Source organism: Chanodichthys erythropterus, chromosome 3 (assembly GCF_024489055.1).
Source record: "Chanodichthys erythropterus isolate Z2021 chromosome 3, ASM2448905v1, whole genome shotgun sequence".
NCBI classification, from domain to species: Eukaryota; Metazoa; Chordata; class Actinopteri; order Cypriniformes; family Xenocyprididae; genus Chanodichthys; species Chanodichthys erythropterus.
The window spans coordinates 36,969,555-36,991,468 of record NC_090223.1 but is presented as its reverse complement, the minus strand read 5'-3'; the positions used below and the strand labels follow the sequence as shown (position 1 = coordinate 36,991,468).

The following is a 21,914-nucleotide window of genomic DNA, read 5'->3' as shown; positions in this document are numbered from 1 at the left end:
AAGAGGAAGTGTTTGTCCGAGCTTGCAGCAAGGCAACGATAATATCTTTGAGAGGGAACATTTCTCAGGGGAAGGCAAAAGTTTTGAAAAAAAAAAATTTCCTCCCATCTCAATTTTTTTCCACCACCACGTCCCTATAGGGAGTCTATATCTACTAGTTCACGGGCAAATTTGCTTTATGTATTTCCCAGCGATGAAATCAGGCACATATATATGTCAGGAAACACGCATGTCAACATCCATGGATCACTGAATCTTTGGTAAGTTGTAACACTATTTTTCCCACTCCGACTGAGGGGGGTGTTCCGGCGGGAAAGTGACGTCAATGCATACCCATAATTAAAAAACAAAAACAAGAAACCCATTCTCTCCAAATCATATCGTGGTACGTGGGACTCTCTTCTCGTTCTCTTCCTGCTATAATTTAGGCTCATGCTAAATAGCAGGCTAAAACTAAATGGATATTTATTCATTTTTTTAAAATAATCCCACAACTAAAGGTGAAGGGGCTCTGACTCTAGCTTCCACTATCAACATCCACGCAACTCGGAAAAGAAGGGGCTGCTGCTACACTAGGTAGGCCTAAGATGTGTTTTCCACTCTTTGTATAGCAGTCGTTCATTACAAATGTAGAAGATGATACATATAACTGTATGAAATGTTGAGTATATGTTAGATATATAGCCACAATAGACATTTAGAGGGGCAAGTCTCCCCAAAAATGAAATGGAGAATTTCACCAAGAAGAAATGGCCAAATCGTCCCTCAATATTTGATATAATGCTGCTGCACTCCATTATGCACAGCTCTGTTTGTTATTTGGATGACAAAAAGTTTTAAAAGTTTTTAGGTTGATCTGTCTCAACAGTCTAACAGCACTAGTCAGTGTCAAAGTGACTGAGAGACGGCCAATCAAATCAAAGAAGGTGTATTACTGTTCACAGAAGACAAGTATAAATTCCAGCGAGAGTGAGAGGCCTGCTTGGAATTGAAACCCATGTCAGCAGCATGGCCAGGTGCTCTCTCTGGCAGTGGCAGGTTACAGCACCACTTCCGGTGGCATCCCCAGATGCCACAGGCTGTGTCTAAAATCGCCCCCTATACCCTCATTCACTATTCCCTACATTAGTCCACTAATATAATCACTTGAAGGAGTGAATGAAAAGGAGTGAGTGAATTCGGACACTCTGTGCACCAGGAGGGCTGGCTGTTTAATAATCATGTAAAAATTTGCAAACTAGTAGCTCCAGTACTAGTAATGAAAAAAATTATCTTGAGCTCTGTCATGAGAACCAGCATGTGTAAACCTTAATTAAACAATTTTATAATAAAGTTAAAATGAATTTATACCTGTATGATACACTCATTCAATCCCACAATGCACCACAGTAAGGAGTGTACAACCGGTGGGTAAAAGGAAAAGTTCACTCCATCTGCAAAACCGTACGGTCCGTGACGATAACTTAATAGGAGGTGTGCACTGAGGCTCCACCTTTATTCGCTTTCTATAAAAATGCTTGCTGTATTCTAATTTTTGTTGTGTTTATTTTGATACTGAGAAGTAAGTGTACAGCACGTATTTACATATTCATCTAACCGTTGCTCTCAGCAGTGTGGGCGGTGTCAGATTACAAGTTTGTTTAAAATATACGCCAGCTTACGCATTTCAAACTTCGTTTTACACCTAAACAAAGAACGAAAAAGAACTTTGTTTGAAGTATATCTGAAGTATAACTTTAGTTCCAGTGAAAGCAACTCTTAATGCTTCAGCATACCAAGACATTTTGGACAATTTCATGCTCCCAACTTTGTGGGAACAGTTTGGGGATGGCCCCTTCCTGTTCCAACATGACTGTGCACCAGTGCACAAAGCAAGGTCCATAAAGACATGGATGAGAGAGTTTAGTGTTGAGGAACTTGACTGGCCTGCAAAGAGTCCTGACATCAACAGTATAGAACACCTTTGGGATGAATTAGAGAGGAGACTGCGAGCCAGGCTTTCTCGCCAACATCACTGCCTGACCTCACAAATGCTCTTAGAAGAATGGTCAAAAATTCCCATAAACACACTCCTAAACCTTGTGGAAAGCCTTCCCAGAACAGTTGAAGCTGTAATGGATGTAAAGGGTGGGCCAACTCCATATTAAACCCTATGGATTAAGAATGGGATGTCTTCAAAACTCATGTGCACGTAAAGGTAGGCGTCCCAAAACTTTTGGCAATATAGTGTGTTGCTGTTAGATAAAATGATGGGCCTCCAATACTTAATCAATATAATGCAAAGAAGAGTAGAACACCAGTACCAGAGACAAAGAATGACACAAACACGAAAAGTGCTGTTCACTCAAAGTCAAAGTTTATTGAGCTCGCTTTAACTTATATAGCAAAAGTCTAGGGCGTCAAGCCAACTTAAAACAAAGGCAAGCTAAATTCATGTTCAGAAGATGTTTCATCATCCATTTTACATAAACATTAAGGAGTGAATAACTCCTTATTGGCAAGAATAGAATAGTGTGGCTCTTATAGGAAATAACAAGATCCTTAAAGGTGTACGTGACTACAACAGATTAAAAACAGGATAAGAGATCAAAACAAAGCAAAACACTTTCTTCTTAACAATGGCCAAGTCATTTATGACTTAGTGTTTTGCATCATCCTAATTCTAAGGCTAAGGCTGTTTTTTTACAGGTGTAGTACACTCTAAACAAAAATGGTTCTTTGGCTCGTAATCATAGGGGAACCTTTTTAAGTGCTATATAGCACCTTTGTCATATGGTGCTATGTAGAACCACAAGAGGTGCCATATAGCACCAGCAGTGGTTCTCATTTAAAGAACACAGAGGCTTAACGGGTTCTTTGTATGGCAGTGGTGCTATCCCCGCTAGAAATTTTACATTCCCAGAACATTCTCAGAATGTCCCCACTGGTGTTAAGGACGTTGTCTAGTAATGTTCCCAGTACGTTCAGAGACGGTCACGATGTGGAGTTCTTTTAAGGTTTGGGGGACGTTATTTGGTGGACCTTCACAGAACATTCAAGACGTTCTCTGAACATTTAGGGAACCATACTTTATCTGGAAATGTTCTCAGAATGTCCCTGCTGTCCTTGTCAAAAAATTTAATTGAAAGTTAGAGCTAAATTGATTAACAAAAACTGTTTTTTCTGTCTTTTAACTGAGAACAGCACATGCATGAACTAATGTAACTGCTGTATCACTGCATCAGCAACTACACAGTTACTGTCTTTACATAAAGCAACATGCAGCAGAACGTCAGCGTTTCTGGATCATCACTGACTGAAGCACGGGCGCTACTCTTCAGCACAATGGTGACCTCACAAAACTCAGATCTCAGCACCTTATTACAAACCACTCTGACTTTGTTTCTTTCATACAAATCTTCTTAATGAGGTGTTTACGTTTTATCAAAATTTAAAATGTCACCATTACGGAGGTAAGCACTAGCTTTAGTTGGGCTCCTGACCCTTGACATTTTGACTTTATTTTTTCTCCAATTGTTGTAACTGTGTGTTTCTAATGCACGTTTGTTACAAAAAATTGTTGTGAGTGGAAAAAAATTGATCTGTTTGCTCATCGTATGATGAGTATATCGTCATACGATGAGTATATCAGCATACATTGGTTTTACTCACTGATCAGTGAATGTTGTATTTTATTTTGTGCGGTTATAGCCCTATGATAATGCATATTGACATTTTGAAAGTTTTTATTATGTAGGAATTATTCAGACAGCATCATGAAGATTCATACAGACATCAAGATTCTGCGTATGATCCTCAACAATGGTGACAAAATTTTCGGAATAACTAACTCTGAGTATCACAAAACAAGCTACTAAAGTCACAAAAAAAGATTTTTGTTTATTGTCACCATTGTTGAGGATCATACACTGATTCATGATGTCTGTATGAATCTATTAGACACTGCACAAAACTCTGTATATTGAGCTTTAAAAGAAACCCATAAAACTTCCACTTGCTTTTTTTTTTCTGCTATAGCAAACATGTTTTGAAAACATAGTTAAAGCAACCAGAGAAAATCTGATGTTAAAGTAGCAAGAATCTAAAGAGCCCATGTAAAGCAAACGCTCACCTCTATAACGGTGACTTCAAACTTCAAACTAATATTTTCTATAAAACACACACGTAGAAGGCGACGTTATCTTGACCTTGCGCAACTTTGCCTAAATGTTCTATAAAAGTGATGAAAATTCTGAAATTTTACAGAACATTTGGGACATAAAACGTCCTCTTTTGGTAATGAAAGTGCTGCAGTTCAAGTTCCTTATATGACTTTAGGGGACATTCCAATTTGGTTATTTTATGGTCACATAAGAATGTTACAATGAGGATATTTGGGACATTAACTGAACGTTGCCACATGGTCCTCTGTTGGTCATTTAATAACGTTTCCGATATGAGTTTAGGGGGACGTTCTATTTTGGTTATTTTATGGTTGCGCGAGAACGTTACAAAGAGGACATTTGGGAAGTTAACAGAACGTCCTATAGTAATAGTCCCCTTAACATTCCCAGAACATCCTGAATGTTCCCTGAAGGTCCACCTTTTGAGAACTTTTAGGGAACGTTGCGTAAGGTCCTGAGAACGTTGCCTTCTACGTGGGATATAGCACCTTAACCACAGCAAAGGACCGCTGAAGAACCATACAGGGGCTTTACAGGTTCTTTATACGGTAGTGGTGCTATATAGCACCTTAACCACAGCAAAGAAACGCTGAAGAATCAATTTTTTTTAGAGTGTACCTGAACACATATTACAAGCAAACTACATTTAAAACATTCATTTTCATTAGCAGATACATATCTTGTTGCTCCAACAGTAGTATTCACAGCCCTTTGGACTGCTGACATAATATGTGGTTCAAAGGCAAAGCAAAATTAATGCAAACAAAACAATCATTATTATCATCACATAATATTCCACGTTCACAAACATTCCTATTCCTTCCCACCAGTCTTCTCATCTATTCTAGTCTTTCCATTATTCTTTTAATATTTTGTATCCCTTACTAGGAGGCATCACTGTGTTTGGAATATTGTTGGGTGTACATTGTTGGCTACAACTTGCTTTTTCTGCTGCACTCACTGATATATACATGGTCTGTGTTAGTTTAACATTGCTACTTGTCAGTGAGCAATGTTAAACTAACATTCAATCATTCATGCTTACTCTACTTATATTGCCAAATTAAGTGTTCTCTTCTTCTGTGTGACCTGCCTGGTCTTATGTCTGATTTTACTTACTTCACCACTCCTGTGACCCTATTCAATGATATTCCTTTTCTCAATTGAGTACATGCGAATAAAGTGGTCTGTCCTATAACAGGATTTCTACAATTTGCATAGGTCACTGTTATGGCTACAACCGATGGGTCATCTTGCTTTTACCTACCCTTCTGCATGCCCAACTTGAGGACGAATTAGTAAATGAAAATGGGGCAATGCACTTAAAACCTGTGACATGTTCGTCCAAAGAAACAGGAATTCTTTCAGTACGGGCAGGTTTGCAAGTAGCCATTTTCTAAATGGTGTCAAGGGAACCTTTGATTACCCAGAGTAGCTATGTATTCAGGTTTCCTATCTTCTGCCTGCAGGTGGCCCCCACACCACTATGAGGTATGGTTCTTCTGAGGCAGGCTTCTTGGGCCTGTCGTCCAATTATGCTGTGTCACTGTTTCTTTCAGATGTTTCAGCCTTGAGGCATGAATCCACTGGTGTTGAAGATCAGTCAGTGCTCCCATCCTGGCCACGGCAATCTGTAGCTGATACTTTGGCTGATACTTTGGCTCTCACACCTTCACTGGAGTCAGACTTTTATCTATGTCTCAGGAATACAATTGTAAATTGGGCTTTTCTGTTGGCACAGGAAAAACCAAAAAAACATGAATATATTGATCGTACTCAAGCTTCTTGATTATCGCCACAATTTCTCCTTACTACTTTCGGTCACCTGTAAAAACAAATTATTCTTTAGGTCAAATTATTCATAAAGGTGACAGCTTGGTTCGTTTCAAATGAGTCATCAGTTTAATCTCATTCTTAATATTCTTTGCCATTTTGGTGGCCACTTTGGTAATCCCTTCCACTGGGCAATGGGCATATTAATTTCTTTCATAGCTCTTTTTATAATTTACTTTAATTACTCCTTTTAATTACTTTAAATGTATTAATTGTTGATAGAATTTCTTCTGATTCTCATAATTGTCATTTATAATACGCTTTGATTAGTTTTCTACATTCTGATTGGTTGACCGCTACTTTGACGCTCCTGCAGGCGGTGGTCTGAACGCACAGTAGGCTACAGCGTTGTTGGCAGGGCAGACAGAGCTAATTTTGACGCTCTCGTCAGCGGCGGTGTGAACGCACAGTAAGTGGTGAACCACTTCTACTTCTGCTGCACGAGAGATAAGAACAAATTTTTACAATTTTCTGGGTCTTGAAAGAGTCTGCGTTATATAAATAGTCTGTGATATATTTTTTAATACATTTAAATCTGCATTAAGGATGCGTTTCTGTCACATATCACAAATGTGCACTTCAATAAGCCCACAGAAAGCAGGTTAATGCATTTACATGCCGCACAAAATCTGGGTAAGAGGCAAAAAACTACCTGTTCCGAGCGGTTTACTATGCTTAAGCGGTTTATGACCTTACTCCAATGAAAGAAAACGGGTTACCGCGTTTACATGACCATGAATAATAATTATGCATAGCATACAAATTTTATACTTTCACAATTCTCGATTGCAACTTTTGCCATACTTTTACTTTTTTGTCCGTTCAAGCTCAAGAAATCTGTGCGTTCTCTCTGTGTGTGCTATGGATGGATGAAGTGCCATACTTCACACCCAGTCAAGTAAGCCTAAAATATAGCTTGACTAAAGCCTAAAATATAGCTTGATTATTTTTAGAAAAAAAAAATAATACTGTAATTAACCAGGTTTTTTTCATGTTTCAAAGCACAGTAGCACATCAATGACCAGACTGACTTACTGTAGGTGAGATTTTGCCAATACCTACCTTAATTTATGTACAGTACACAATTCAGACTTACTAAGTGAATAAAAATAATTGTTTACAAGATATTGGTAGAAGCTCATATACAGTAAGTCAGTCTGCCCACAAGCATTTACTATAATCTTGTTGGACGTTTATATTTTTGCACTGAGAGTGGAATTTACAGATGGTCCCTTTAGCAGCCTAGGCGAAAATTCAGCAAATACCAAATATTTACTGCACTTTTTTTGCGGACAAACGGATTTGCGGTGCTACATCAAATGTGGCTGCTAACTGACCAAATTCATGTATAGATGCATACTCTGAACGTTGTAAAAGCGTCATTGGTTGACAATAGTAGTAGGCTATCTGCTGATTATATACTCTTCAGAGTACTAACTTTACTGCGCTCTTTTAGCAGACAAATGGATCAAATGTAGCTGCTAACTGAACTAAAGCGTGTATAGATGCATCTCTGAAGAGAATATAATCAGCAGATATACACTGTAAAAAATCAAAAGTTGATAAAACTTAAAAGTTTAAGGCCACAAACTTCAGCAGATTTCTGAGTTTTCTCTATTTGTTGTATTCAGTTTATACAACAAAAAGTTGAGAAAACTCAATCTCCTACAAAATCTAAAATCTGCTGAAGTTTGTTCCCTTAAACTTTTAAGTTTTCTCAACTTTTCATTTTTACAGTGTAGCGTAGGCTACTACTATTTTCAGCAGTGTCAGCCAATTATGCTTTTACAATGATCAGCCAATGGCAGCAGAGACTGCCTTCAGATGTTTGATTGACACCCTTTCATTAGCATGTTGTGCCAAGGAGAAATAAATAAGAAACTACATTAAAAAAAATGAATAAATGGATGGTTAAAAAGAAAACAAATCTACTTTCAATTTAGTGTTTCCTTTAACATTTTTTTTATTTCCCCCCATCATTCGTTTTATTTATTATATTATTTATCTCCTTACACATTTAAATATTTATATATTTATTTATGCTGGAATATGTGGATGTATGTATTTATTTGCACATTTATTAATTTATACATTTATTTATGTATAATTTTGTGGATTTATTTATTTATGGATATATATATATATATATATATATATATATATATTTGTTTATATTTATTTGTTTATTTATTGTTTTTGCAGGTTTCGTCCTCCGGTTTCATCCCCCATAGGACCCAACCAGATCTTGAGATCTCATGAGCCTGGAAGTTACCTATTAAATTCATAGGAATGCTTTGCCATCCTTGTAATTTTGCTTTTGTATGGCTTTAAAATCAGATAGTAATCAGATTAACAGCTTAGTTTATAATGACTGATGAGTTATGAATGAGTTGAAGAAGTCTAGGTAATCTTAGGGAAAAGAACTAGATATTGGTCAGCTTGTCATGTTGTAAATAATCTGTTTGGATTGCAATTCTTGTTTTAAAGGCAAAATTGATTTGACATTTTCGGAATAGGCTGGTTTTTTTTTTTTTTTTTTAAAAAAATGATGTTCCATTTTATTGTCTAAATGCTTTTTTTCCTTCTTTTTTTTCTCTTTTTAATGGTCAATAGGATGCAGTTTTGGATTTGTCTTGAAAGAAACAGAGATATAGCCTCCATACTCTCTTAAGTGCATTTTGAAACAACACAAGGATGCCAAGACCTTCTCTTCTCACTTTGATACTGGGTAAATTCAGTTTTCAGTCTTTGCATTTCTCATTTAATTCTCATTAATTACAGATGGAGTTTACAATTTCATGATGGAACATTCATGTATGTCACAATATTAATATTACAACAATATTTCATCTTTCAAATAGTTAAAGTTTATTAACTGTGTAAAATGGTGTGGTTGTCGTATCTTTCTTACACAATTGAATAAAGTATGTTTATCAGTCATCTTTCAGATTTTCTCACCTGTTCTTTCTGAAACTAAACTGAAACTAGTGGCTTATGCTCTTTAAAAAAAAATTTGAAGTTGTAAATAAAACAAAGATTATTGGAGTATATTTTACAAAAAAAACGATTTCAGTCTTTCTACTTTTAAACGTCATGTTTGAACCAATTACTTGTCATTTTTTTGTTTAAAAAAAATGTATTACCTAAATTTGATTGATTTTGAAATTTACCATCACTGACTGCTCATGAAAATAACTTGTTCAATGAACTAAAATGTTATAACGGGGCTCAGACAGAAATATATATTTCTTTTATTTTTTATGTACAGACATTATTTTAGCACACCAGGGGCCATATTCACAAAACATTTTATCTCACCAAGAGTTCTCCTAAGTGGCAGTAAATGCTAAGAGTTTCCTCTTAAAACCTATTCACAAAGCTGCTGAGACCAACATATAAGAAATAAAGAGAAGTCTTAAGCTAATTATTAAAACATATGGAAATGTTTGTTTTTACATAAAATAGAAATAATATACTAACCTTAAAGGTGAGTTACTAATACATCTTTTATCCATTTACTGCCACTTCCACCATACAGTTAAAAAAAATATATATATCTTGCTATTGGTCAGTTTTCCGTGGTACAAGTTCACTACTGTAAATTGATTTATAGTAGAGTAGAATGACAGCAGTTGCCATATATTTTCCCATAATCCTTTGCTGTTTACAGTAACATACTGTATACATTACAGTTTCTTACTGTACATATTATAGTAAAATACTGTTCAAATTACAGAAATTGGTTACAGTGAAGAGGGTGGGTGCTGACCTTGATGATGGATGTTGTCAACACGCTTACTAACTCTGCTCACAGTGATTGTAGGCTAAGTGTCACTAATTAAACAACTACATGTTCAGCTAATTTTCAGCCTTTTACATGTCTGCATCTCGACAAATTGTAGATTTCAGGATCAGGCTGAAACTGGAACCCGGGTCACCAGAGCTGCCCACAAGGCTATCTGTGCCATGATAGGATATTATTTTCAACTTGAGCGCAATGTTTTTTTTTTTTTTCCATTATTCAATTAATGCATGTTGCCTGTATAAATGAACCATTATGGTATGTCATAACAGATTAAAATCTATAAATCAAAATATTTATTGCATTTATGAAGAAAAAGCTCAGCACCTAAGGCTTTATCGCCTATTGCCTCAACGGTGTACACTACAGTGTCTTTGGGCAGATTGCTGAGGCGGATTGGCAGCAACAGCCATTTTGGATTGTTTGTGATTCGGTCTTAGTGACTTACACTGTTAGACCTTGCTGTAGAAAAACAGCCAAATTCTGACAGTAACAAACCATTTTCCATTAAAACAGTAATATACTGTAGAAAACACTGCATTCTGGGTAATATTTGTCATCTTCGAGAAAATAGCCTACAGGAATATACTGTGAGTTAACAATGCTCAAAGTCAACACTCAGAGGCTGTGTTCTAACCCTATACCCTCATTCACTATTCCAACATTAGTTTACTAATATAGTCCACTTGACAGAATGAATGAATGAAAAGCAGTGAGTGAATACAGAAACTTTATGAACACCTGATACGCAGAATCACTGAAGGACAGAGAAACAAGACTAGAAAAATTACATGAGCAGAAACACAACTGACTTCAGTGTCAAACCAGTTTGACATTATTTCTTTCATACATGTACAGAAGTTCTTGTCGAGAATTAACAAATATGGATGTTGATGTTTTATTCAAAATAAAAATTTATTGAAGTTTGCCGTCACCATCGTGGTGACAAGTGTCTGCTTTAGTTGGGCTCTTGATTCTTTTACTTTAGCTTCCTCTGGCTAGTGTAACTGAGTGTTTAAAACACATTTGCTATGGCAGCAAAAAAACAACATTAAGTTGATCAGGTGTTTGGCTTTTGTGATGATGCTGTAATCATCTTGATTTCTTTCTGTGTTCAGCCTTTGATTTAATGGGTATTTTATCTTTATTGATTGTACTATATCTGTGATTCAACAGTGTAAGAACAAGCAATGTTTTAGTAATCAGTTATTTAAGGGAATATATAAGTCCTTATAATGTATAAAATATTTTTACTTCCTGCATATCTTGCACAGCAGAGACATCAACAATCAGAATATGAATCTCAACAATGGTGACATCCAAAAGTTTAATGTTGCAATGCATGCTGGATGCCAGCATAGTACAAAACTCCCAGCATGCACTGCAGAATGAATAAATTATGCAGCTTTATTGCCACCATTGCTGAGATTGATTTGCTGATTTTTGATATCTGTGTGTGTCTAAATAATGCTGCAGCTATTTTTTGTGCATGGCATTTAAAAGTAAACTCTTTTTAGCTGATTGTTGTTGGAACTCTTGCTGTAGTTTCACAGTGGCAATAATGAAAAATATTAGTCTGTTAATAATGTAACAATGGATAAAACAGTATGAATTCAGTGAATCAAGAGACTATGTGATGGTGAAGTCTTCACCTACACATAATTATCAGCAATCAACACATTTTTTTTCTCTATATTCGTTTCTGCCATAAATATATGAATAATTAAAACAGCCAGAGGAAAAAAAAAACACTGATGTATTAAAAGGTCATGGGTAAAGAGCTCAACTAAAGCAAACGGTGATCTCCTCAATGGTAACACCAAACCAAACATTTTCACCAAAATATCAACATCTAAACTTCTGTTAATTCTCACTAAGATTTCTTTTGTAGAAATAAAGTTAATCTGGTCAGTAATAAGTGTAATAATGTATAATGGCTGACAGACAGTTGTAGTTTCTGCTCGTATTTATTCCATTCTTGTTCCTCTTTTCAGTGGTTCTGCTTGTTAACAGCAGGTGTTTATCATTAATGCTCAATCATCACTTAAATATTAACTTAAATATCTCACTGCAACACAGCGTCAATGTTACTTTTACTCTGTAGTGTGGACACTAGAGGATGTTCCTGTGGGGTTGAAAGGGATAGATAAAAAGATAAAAGGGTAAGATAAAAAGACACACCCACAAAATGTAATTAAACAGTTACAAACTGTTAGTTAAAAAACAGTTATGTACACTGTTGCCAGTAGTTTACTGTAAAATTGAGTTTTGCGGGTCACCGTTTTGCTGAAGAGTAGAGCCTGTGCTTCAGGAGAAGATCAAGAGATATTGGTGATATGCTGCATGTTGTTTTATTTAACAGATAGTGACTGTGTAGTTGCTGATGCAGTGAAAATCTTTTTAGTTAAAATATTTTTATTGAACTCTAAAGAAATAAGTACATAGTAATGATATGCTCATATTATTAGCATATAATAAAAATTTGTACATTTAAATGGCACTCTGACAATTTGAGGCAGTTGGTTTCTGCAAATGAAATGAGGTAACACGAGTTTTAATTTAGTGCATGGTATCTTTACAGTAACATATTGTAGATTACAGTAAATAACTGTACAATCAACAGTAAATTACTGGCAACAATGTTGCCAGTATTTTACTGTAAAAAAGCCCGGCAAGGTCTAACAGTATAGGAGTCCTCTTGACTACCCCTAAAATTTCACTGATTTAGGAGCTGGATTTAGTGCTGAATTTTTTTTTTATTACTTGTAATGGCCCTTTTCTGCCTGACTAATTCAGTGTTTACTGTATATTTACATAGACAACATTCTAACATATTTATCAGTTAATATGCAACACAGTTTTTATTTAAATTATATCTATCATTATATAAGGGTGAATTCAGGTTAATTAACCTAAATTGTTCTTAAATAATTAATCATAAATGTTTTTAAATGTCTGTTTTTCATCTCAACAGCCAGTGCTCTGACTTCTGTAACTGGTAAGAAACAGACTGTTTGTCACTCTTTTAAAACTCACATCTTACATGAGATGACGGACAGTTTTTGCTAGTTTGCAAGTTTAGCATATTGTAAGCCTTGTGAGTTGATTCATAATATAGATATTTTATTTTTTAGGTGGAAATAGTATCAGGCTGGTGAATGGTAGCAATGACTGCTCTGGGAGAGTGGAGATCCATCATAATGGCCGGTGGGGAACAGTGTGTGATGATTCCTGGGACATAAATGATGCTGCTGTGGTGTGCAGACAGTTGGGATGTGGAGGAGCTGTTAGTCCACACTTCCAGGCTTATTTTGGCCAGGGAAGTGGTCCGATCTGGTTGGATGATGTGAGATGTTCAGGAAGTGAATTATCCCTCAGACAGTGCCCACAAAATCCTATTGGAAGCCATAACTGTGGTTACGGTGAAGATGCAGGTGTCGTCTGCTCACAGGGTAAAAGTATACATGTTTCCCCAGATCCAATATGGCATTGTATATTTGCTATTTTGCATAAACCTACAGTGTTTGGCCCTAAATACTAATAACAATGTCAAACACAAATACTTACAAGATAGTTCCCTTTCAGTCGGTCACGTTCCATGTACGTCAGTAGTGACCGACGAATTGGGATATCGCTAGAGAGCCCTATCAGCTTCGAGAGAACTAAAACAAGTCAATGGAGATTGGTGTGCGATATTTGCATAATGCGCACAGCCCCCAACAAGTGGATATAAATAGGAAGCAGATGCAATCGCACTCTGTCTTTCGCTTTGGAGCCAACACTTTGGTGTCCTGCAACTTCTAAAGAAGACTGTTCTAGCCTCTTCATCGGCCTTTGGTTTTGGAGTGACATCTGTTCCGCTGTAAATCCGCGCTGTTTGGTTTGCGATTTGGGCCGGTTCCTCCCGTGTTTGTTTGAACATGCTGGTCACGTTCCCTGCGTGCCTCAGCACTAAAGAGCTGAAATTTTCTCTGTGAATGTGACTCAGGGAGTGAAAAGTGTACCTGCAGTCACATCGTGGCTGTTCCCTGTGTGCTTCGGCACAAAGAATAAAATCTTCTCAGACAGACACTGCGTCTTTTTCAAGACGTCATTCAGTCTGTGCATTTCTGGAGGCGGTCGTTTCCTATCCTCGCTGACGGCCACAATCACTTTCTCTCATGTCTGCTTAGCGTGCTGAGACTGTGTTTGTGGGTGGTTCATGTTCTCTTGTGAGAGCATGGCCACGTCAGCACGTTGTTTGTCTCGCCTTTCTCATAAGGGCTCGAGCGCTCAGTGCGCCATGTGCCATCGAGCTGCCGGTTGACAGCGCGCGTTGCCATGGCAACCCAGCACGTTGTCTGGTGATCTAGATGTACGGACGAGACTTGAGTGCCTTTTAATGAGGTGGAGTCCCCTCACTTATTCCCTGATCTAGTTCATTTTTCTGAATCAGAAAAATACTACTTTGGTTAATAAGCCTGGGTGACCAGAGGATCACAGTGGGGCAATACCCGCCGAGCCATTCTCTGTGGGCCCCCCACTCCTCTAGTGCATCGCAAACATGTTGTGACTATGTTCATGGGTGGTTCATGTTTAGTACATCATGGCCACGTCAGCGCCCAGTGCGCCGTGTGTCGTCCAGTTGGACAGCCACGTTCACTGTTCAACATGGCTGGTAGCTTCTGCATGGATTGCTGGTCCTTCTCATGGGGGACCTGCTACATTGGAGAGAGTGTTGTTGGGCTCTGAACATGAAGATGAGGCTGAGCGTCCCACGGTTGTGGTGTGCTCGTGCTGAATCAGATTCAGACTTGACAACCATGCATTCCCGGGCCCCTGGATCTGCATTGCAAGTTTTTTCTCTCTCACTACCCTCTAGGGTGGGGTGGCAGTGCTACGGGCACACCACCTCTGCCCTGCATGGGTCTTGGCCCCCGGCAAGTCCGGGCTAGGCCAAAGCATTCATTGCATATGGGTAGTTCTGAGTCGGGGTTGAACTACGCATGATGCAAGTCATAGCGCAGGCCCCTGGCCAGACAATGTCACCATGGTGGTCCAGAAACACCCCTGGCTAGCCTTGCTGGGATGTATCGCCATCAAAGTACGCTTTCTCGATGCGCTCATGTCACAAGCTGGCCTAAAACCCAGCCCGCTCAGCCTGCAGTCAACCCAGTTGGCTAGCGGGAAGCGGTCCTGGAGATAGGCGACCTGGAGCTGAGGTAAACAGTTCTTTCAGGAGACAATGCTCGCATCGCTCCCTCCCCGGAGGAGGGCCCGGTGGAGAATCTTGATCTGTTCCACCGCTGGCTCTCCGGAGTCCTCCAGGTCCCAAGAGGGTGTGGCTGGTTGGCCCCGCCTTGCCACTCCCAGCCCCCTCTCACTTCACCAGCAGGTGCCAGTGTGATTGTGCAGGCTGCGCCCCGTGCGCCGTCTCCCGTACGCACTGCTACCTCGCAGAGTCTGATCACACTCTGGGCCGCTACCATGCCGTCCGAGTCGGGTCCCCGTACTCTGCTTCGCTGCCCCACTCCCGGTACGTCTGTGGTGCGTTTGGTCCTGCTGGCTCTGTGTCTGGAAGCCTGGATAGCATTCCCCAGCCCATCCCGCTGGCTCATTCGTACTATCAGACTTGGCTATGCGATTCAGTTCGCCCGGTGTCCCCCGGTTTTCAGGGGTGTCCAATACACTCAGTTGTCACTGGACAATGCACCTGTTCTCCGAGCCGAGATTGCTGTCCTCCTGGTGAAGGATGCAATCGAGCCAGTCCCTCCAGCTGATATGAGGTGGGCTATGGCCAATCCTGGGTCTGTGCGCCTTGTACCGGTACCCTCACAGGCTGCCGTTTAACATGCTCATGCAGAAGCGCATTTTCGAATGCGAATGTCCCCAGGATTGGTTTGCAGTTAATCACCTGAAAGACGCGTACTTTCATGTCTCGATTCTGCCTCACCACGGGTCGAGCATATCAGTACAAAGTCCTACCCTTCGGGCTGGCCCTGTCGCGACGCGTCTTTACGAAGGTTGCGGAGGCGGCCATTGTTCCCCTCAAGGAACAGGGCGTTCGCATCCTCAACTACCTCGACGACTGGTTGATCCTGGCCAGCTCGCGAGAGCAGTTGTGCGAACACAGGGACATGGGTTTTAGCTCAACTCAGCCGGTTGGGTCTTCGGGTCAACTGGGACAAGAGCAAACTCGCCCCCTGGCAGAGGATCTCTTATCTCGGGCTCGAGCTAGACTCGGTCACCCGGACTGCGCACCTCACTGAGGAGCGCGTCCAGTCAGTGTTGAACTGCCTGGGTACGCTCAAGCACAGGACAGCGGCCCCACTGAAGACTTTCAGAAGCTCCTGGGGCATATGGCATCCGCGGTCACGCAGCTCAGATTGCTCCATATGAGGCCGCTTCAACACTGGCTCCGCGGCCGGGTCCAGAGATGGTGTCCCCGTGTCCCTGTGACACCGAACTGCCGTCACACCCTCATCCGGTGGTCGGACCCCTCGTTCTCGTGGTCTCCACAGATGCCTCTGCCACCAGATGGGGGGCCACGTACAACGGGCATGCAGTGTCGGGTCTTTGGAAACAGGGCCTCAACTGCATTGCCATATCAATTGCCTGGAGTTGCTAACAGTACGTCTTGCACTGGGCCGCTTCAAGGAGCTGCTGTCAGACAAGCACATACTGGTCCACTCAGACACCCGTCGCATGTCGCAACTCACCCCCCATCTCTTGCTATGGAGCCAGAAGCATCTGAGGTCGCTTTGTGCCATTCATGTCCCAGGTGTGCTCAACCATGCAGCCGACGAGCTCTCACAACAGCCTCCACCTGCGGGCGAGTGGCGGCTCCATCCCCAGGCGGTCCAGCAGTGGCCCAGATAGATCTGTTGCCTCCCCAGAAACTGCTCTCTGCCAGTGGTTCTATTCCCTGACCGGCGGCACACTCGGCACGGATGCCCTGGCACACAGCTGGCCCCGGGGCCTATGCAAATATGCGTTTCTCCCAGTGAGCCTTCTCACACAGCTCCTGTGCAAGGTCAGGAAGGACGAGGAGCAGGTCTTGTTAGTGGCTCCATACTGGCCCACTCGGACCTGGTTTTCGGACCTATGCTCCTCACGACAGCCCCTCCCTGGCCGATTCCTCTGAGGAAGGACCTCCTGACTCAGAGATGGGGCTCCCAATGGCACCCGCGTCCTGACCTGTGGAACCTCCACGTGTGGTCCCTGGACAGGATGCGGAGTGATCTCCCACAAGCGGCCGTAGACACCATCACTTCCGCTAGAGATCCTTCCACGAGGAGCCTCTATGCATTGAAGTGGAACCTGTTCGTTGAATGGTGCTCCTCTCACCAAGTCTTCCTTCCTGCAAGAGGGCTTGGAGCGAAGGCTGTCTCCCTCCACCCTCAAGGTGTATGCTGCCGCTATCGCCGCACATCACCATGCAGTAGACGGCAAGTCCCTGGGGAAGCACGATCTGATCATAAGGGGGTTCCTGAGGAGGGCGAGGAGATTAAATCGTCCTCACCCTCCCTCCATACCCTCTTGGGATCTGACCCTGGATCTTACATCTCTCCGGGGTCATCCCTTCGAACCTTTGCAATCAGTCAAGTTAAAAGCACTGTCTTTTAAGACCGTCCTCCTGGTTGCATTGGCTTCGCTTAAGAGGGTAGGGGATCTGCACGCATTTTCGGTCGATGAATCATGCCTAGAATTCAGGCCCGGTGACTCTCACGTCATCCTGAGACCCCGGCCCGGATATGTGCCCAAGGTTCCTACCACTCCCTTCTGAGATCAGGTAGTGAACCTGCAAGTGCTGCCTTCGGAGAAGGCAGACCCAGCCCTAGCTTTGCTCTGTCCCGTCCGCGCTCTGCGTGTATACGTAGACAGAACGCGAAGCTTCAGGACCTCAGATCAGCTCTTCATCTGTTACGGAGGCCAGCAGAAGGGAAAGGCTGTCTCCAAGCAGAGGATGGCCCACTGGATAGTGGATGCCATCGCCCTGGCGTATGAATCCCAGGGCGTGCCTTGCCCGCTTGGGTTGAGAGCCCACTCCACCAGAGGAGTGGCCTCTTCCTGGGCGCTGGCTCATGGCGCCTCGCTGGCAGATATCTGTAGAGCTGCGGGCTGGGCGACACCTAACACGTTCACTAGATTCTGTAGCCTACGTGTAGAGACGGTATCTTCCCATGTACTCGCTTCCACTTTTGCACGCGTTGAGCCCACTCTAAGTGTTGGCTTGCAATGCCATTCCCGCCCCCTGGGGATCCTGGATCCTAATTCATCGGTCACTACTGACGTACGTCGAACGTGACCGACTGAAAGGGAACGTCTCGGTTACGTATGTAGCCCTCGTTCCCTGAAGGAGGGAATGGAGATGTACGTCCTGTCGCCACAATTTCTGTACCCTCGCTGCAGTGCGGACACCAGTTGTCTCCTCAGCGAAAAACAGAGTGCGATTGCATCTGCTTCCTATTTATATCCACCTATTGGGGGCGGTGCGCATTATGCAAATATCGCATGCCAATCTCCATTGGCTTGTTTTAGTTCTCTCAAAGCTGATAGGGCTCTCTAGCGATATCCCAATTCGTCGGTCACTACTGATGTACGTCTCCGTTCCCTCCTTCAGGGAACAAGGGTTACATACGTAACCGAGACGTTTTTAATCACATTGTACTTACATTTTTAAGACAAGCTACCAGACATAAGATTGGTCGGTGGATCTGATTCATGCTGTGGAAGAGTGGAGATCCATCATAATGGTCAGTGGGGAACCGTGTGTGATGATAGCTGGGACATGAATGATGCTGCTGTGGTGTGCAGACAGTTACAGTGTGGATCAGCCATCAGTGCACCTCAAAGTGCTGCCTTTGGTCAAGGCAGTGGATCGATCTGGCTGGATGATGTCGGATGCTCAGGAGGTGAAGGAAAACTCACACAATGTTCACACAGTGGACTAGGAAAACATGACTGTAATCATGGTGAAGATGCTGGTGTTGTTTGTTCAGGTAAGTCAAATCTTTTGCATCTTGACATTATGGGAGAAATGAGCAATAGAAATTATATTAAGCTTCATTTATTTCATCACATCTTAACATGTAATTTTAAATAGATGCATATTTCTTTTCTTTAGCAGGTGACCTGCAGAAGCCCACTCTTTCCCTGATCTCCACACATGCAGCTGTTTCTCCTGGAGAAAACATTCAGTTCAGATGCACAACACCTAAATCAAGATGCAATGCTGATGCTGAATTCCACCTCTTCATAAATGGATCATCTATATTATCCTCCCAGAAACATGTATCTGGTGTGACTTTCAACCTTGTTAATGTAGGCGTCTCACATCAGGGCAGCTACAGCTGTAATTACTCCTACAAAAACAGCACTATAAAGTCACCTTGGAGTGACACTGTTAAAATCACTGTGGGTGAGTGTTTAATCTGTGCTCATTGTCTACATCATATCAATGCATTTGTTGCATGAAAATTAATTCATTCTGGATTGATTTCTTATTTCTGATTTTATAAAATGGCTGAATTATACTTTGATCCTGAGATGCAGCTCTTGAAGACATTTTTTTTTTTTTTAAAGTAGTTTGAATTTAATGCTTGAGGTTCTGTAACTACATAAATGTTTTCTTTTTGTTTTCTAGTGCACTTGCAGCAGCCCAGCATTCCCCGCATTGCTCCTGATGGACAGTTTGATGTTGGGCCTCAGGGGTCAGTGATCACCAGGGGTCACAGTTTCACTATCATCTGTTCCACTCAATCTCAGTATCCTGGAGGCTCCTTCCACCTGTTTAGAGAAGCAAATATCACCAAGAGTCAGTCAGCTATCGATCTGTCTGCCTCCTTCTCCTTTCCTCAGGCAGATTTTTCACAAAAGGGAAAGTACAGCTGTGTTTATGAAGTCAATGTTTCCTCACGCTCCTTTCATTCACCTGCCTCTGAACTGCTGGTCATCACAATCACAGGTATTGATGTCTTTTTTGTGTTTGTGCTGCTGATTTGCAAAATGGCTGTTGATTTCATTTTGATCCCGACAAGATGAAGTTCTTGAAGCCATTTTTATTTTAAGCTGTTTGAATTTAATGCGTGATGTAGTGTCCTGTTTAATAAAGCGGTCAGCTCTTTCAGTGATGATTCACAGTTAGTTTATTGTTCACATTCTGTAGAGCCATCACACAACAACACACCATGAACCACCATAAGAGCTAGGGGAATGAATGAATAAATAAATAAATATTGAAAAATGTAAACAAGGAAGAAAATAAACCAAACAAACCAACAAAATAAACAATCATATAACAAAACCATATAGGCGTACATGCAAAAAGGGATGATTGTTACCTTGTTCCCCATTAAACCAGAAGCTAAGCTTATAAAGTTTGTAGAATCCTTAAGATCTTTCCATAAATCAACCAAGCACCTGTGCCTTGCTTAGCATGCGTGTCTGTCTAACACTGTAAGGTATATACACCATCTGCTGCACTCAGAGAAGTTTGTTGTACCTGAGATTTTGTAACAATATAAATAATGTATTCTTGTTTTCCAGTGCACTTGCAGCAGCCAAACATTCCCCGCATTGCTCCTGATGGACAGTTTGATGTTGGGCCTCAGGGGTCAGTGATCACCAGGGGTCACAGTTTCACTATCATCTGTTCCACTGAATCTCAGTATCCTGGAGGCTCCTTCCACCTGTTTAGAGAAGCAAATATCACCAAGAGTCAGTCAGCTGTCGATCTGTCTGCCTCCTTCTCCTTTCCTGAGGCAGATTATTCACACGAGGGAAACTACAGCTGTGTTTATGAAGTCATTTTGTCCTCACGCTCCTTCCGTTCACCTGCCTCTGAACTGCTGGTCATCACTATCAAAGGTATTGATGTGTAAGAGTCTAAAACAAGCTGGACTGATGATAATGAAAGTTTAACTCAAAACCGTGTGTCTGTCTCAGCCTCCCTGCTTCCTGTCATTGGTGCTGCGGTGTCAGCTGTGCTGCTCTTATTGTCTGTCCTCATAATCATCCTCCTGGTCAAGAGAAGAAGGTAACATAGCATTTTTTATTTTCATCAACACTATTTTTTATTATCAATTCCTTTAATAATAACTGTATCTCCCTTCATCTCTATGCAATGTCTCTAGGTCCAGCTAATATGTATGCAGGTACATCCTATGACAACAAAAATGAGGATGATGATGAGGCTGATTATGAAAATGTAGACTCTAATGATAAAAACATGGATCATGATGACTCTGAAGAGGACTATATCAATGTGGACGCGGATGTCTCTGAAGAGGACTATGTCAATGTGGATGTTACAGAGAATAAAAGTGTGGTACACAAATCTGATGATAACATTTATGAATGGGCCTATTGAGTGAACCCAAAATGCTGTAATTAATGAGGCTCCAAACAGATTAAATATTGCAGCCAAGTCCAGTTGACAGTGAATGAAAGAAACTTTGTTTGGTCTCACTGTCTTTTTTTTCTAATGAGGATTGTTTTCAGATAATACAACAAGAGATAAGCTATTTTATGGTTTATATGAGTCAAACAGTTGCACTATTTAGTGCTCTTCCATTTTCAGTTGTGTTGCCAGTTTTCAACCTGTGCTCCAAACCCCCAGTGGGCCATGGAGGAACTGCAGGGGGACTGTAAATAATGATTTTTAAATATAATTTGTCAGAGCTAAATATCGTAATATTTTTAATTATTATGATCTTGAACTTATTTAAAAGTAGGTAATTAAGTTGCAAGTTTAAAATTTGCTGTATAAGAACTACAACTTTGGGCTAAGAGGTGTAACCTCATATATAAACATTACATATTTTTCTATCGCAAATGTTTTTTTAGTATGATTTGAAAATACAGGCTATCATTTTGGTAATTGAACATGACGAGACAAAAACATTGACAGAGCTGTTTTCAGCAAAGTTTAAGAATGAATGTGTGCATGTTGTAAATAAACTTTAATGAACGTGGTTAGCTGGCTTTCAGAAAATTAAAATAATTTGCAAATACTTAAAATGCATTACTTCACAATAATTGTATTTATTTGTAATGTTTTTCTTTATTCCCTTAAATCTTTTTTTTATATATATAATTAAGCAAAAAGAAAATAGGTTTTAAAGTTATTTTTTATA

At 40.8% G+C, this 21,914-nt stretch overlaps 1 protein-coding gene across 8 annotated transcripts; it reads left to right on the top strand.

Annotated features, from left to right (window-relative positions):
- Positions 1 to 395: 395 nt before the first annotated feature.
- Positions 396 to 21,896, top strand: LOC137017641 (deleted in malignant brain tumors 1 protein-like). Of its 8 annotated transcripts, XM_067382082.1 has the most exons (12): positions 396 to 576; positions 6,313 to 6,405; positions 6,824 to 6,894; positions 8,199 to 8,724; positions 12,773 to 12,796; positions 12,933 to 13,250; positions 18,462 to 18,779; positions 18,905 to 19,198; positions 19,424 to 19,744; positions 20,326 to 20,646; positions 20,725 to 20,815; positions 20,913 to 21,896. In XM_067382082.1, the coding sequence occupies exons 4-12, from the start codon at positions 8,691 to 8,693 to the stop codon at positions 20,920 to 20,922; spliced, it is 1,731 nt and encodes a 576-aa protein (XP_067238183.1). In that variant the 5' UTR covers positions 396 to 576; positions 6,313 to 6,405; positions 6,824 to 6,894; positions 8,199 to 8,690; the 3' UTR covers positions 20,923 to 21,896. The 8 variants fall into 8 exon arrangements, with proteins under 8 accessions (XP_067238183.1, XP_067238184.1, XP_067238181.1 ...); XM_067382083.1 differs by lacking the exons at positions 6,313 to 6,405; positions 6,824 to 6,894 and having other exon boundaries at positions 8,199 to 8,262; positions 8,612 to 8,724; XM_067382080.1 differs by lacking the exon at positions 6,313 to 6,405.
- The last annotated feature ends 18 nt before the right edge of the window (positions 21,897 to 21,914 follow it).

Coding starts and splice junctions, on each gene's coding strand:
- LOC137017641 (XM_067382084.1), top strand. CDS start 8,691: ATGCCAAGACCTTCTCTTCTCACTTTGATACTGG. Junction 8,725..12,772: donor TCTTCTCACTTTGATACTGG/GTAAATTCAGTT, acceptor TCATCTCAACAG/CCAGTGCTCTGACTTCTGTA. Junction 19,745..20,325: donor GCTGGTCATCACAATCACAG/GTATTGATGTCT, acceptor CTTGTTTTCCAG/TGCACTTGCAGCAGCCAAAC.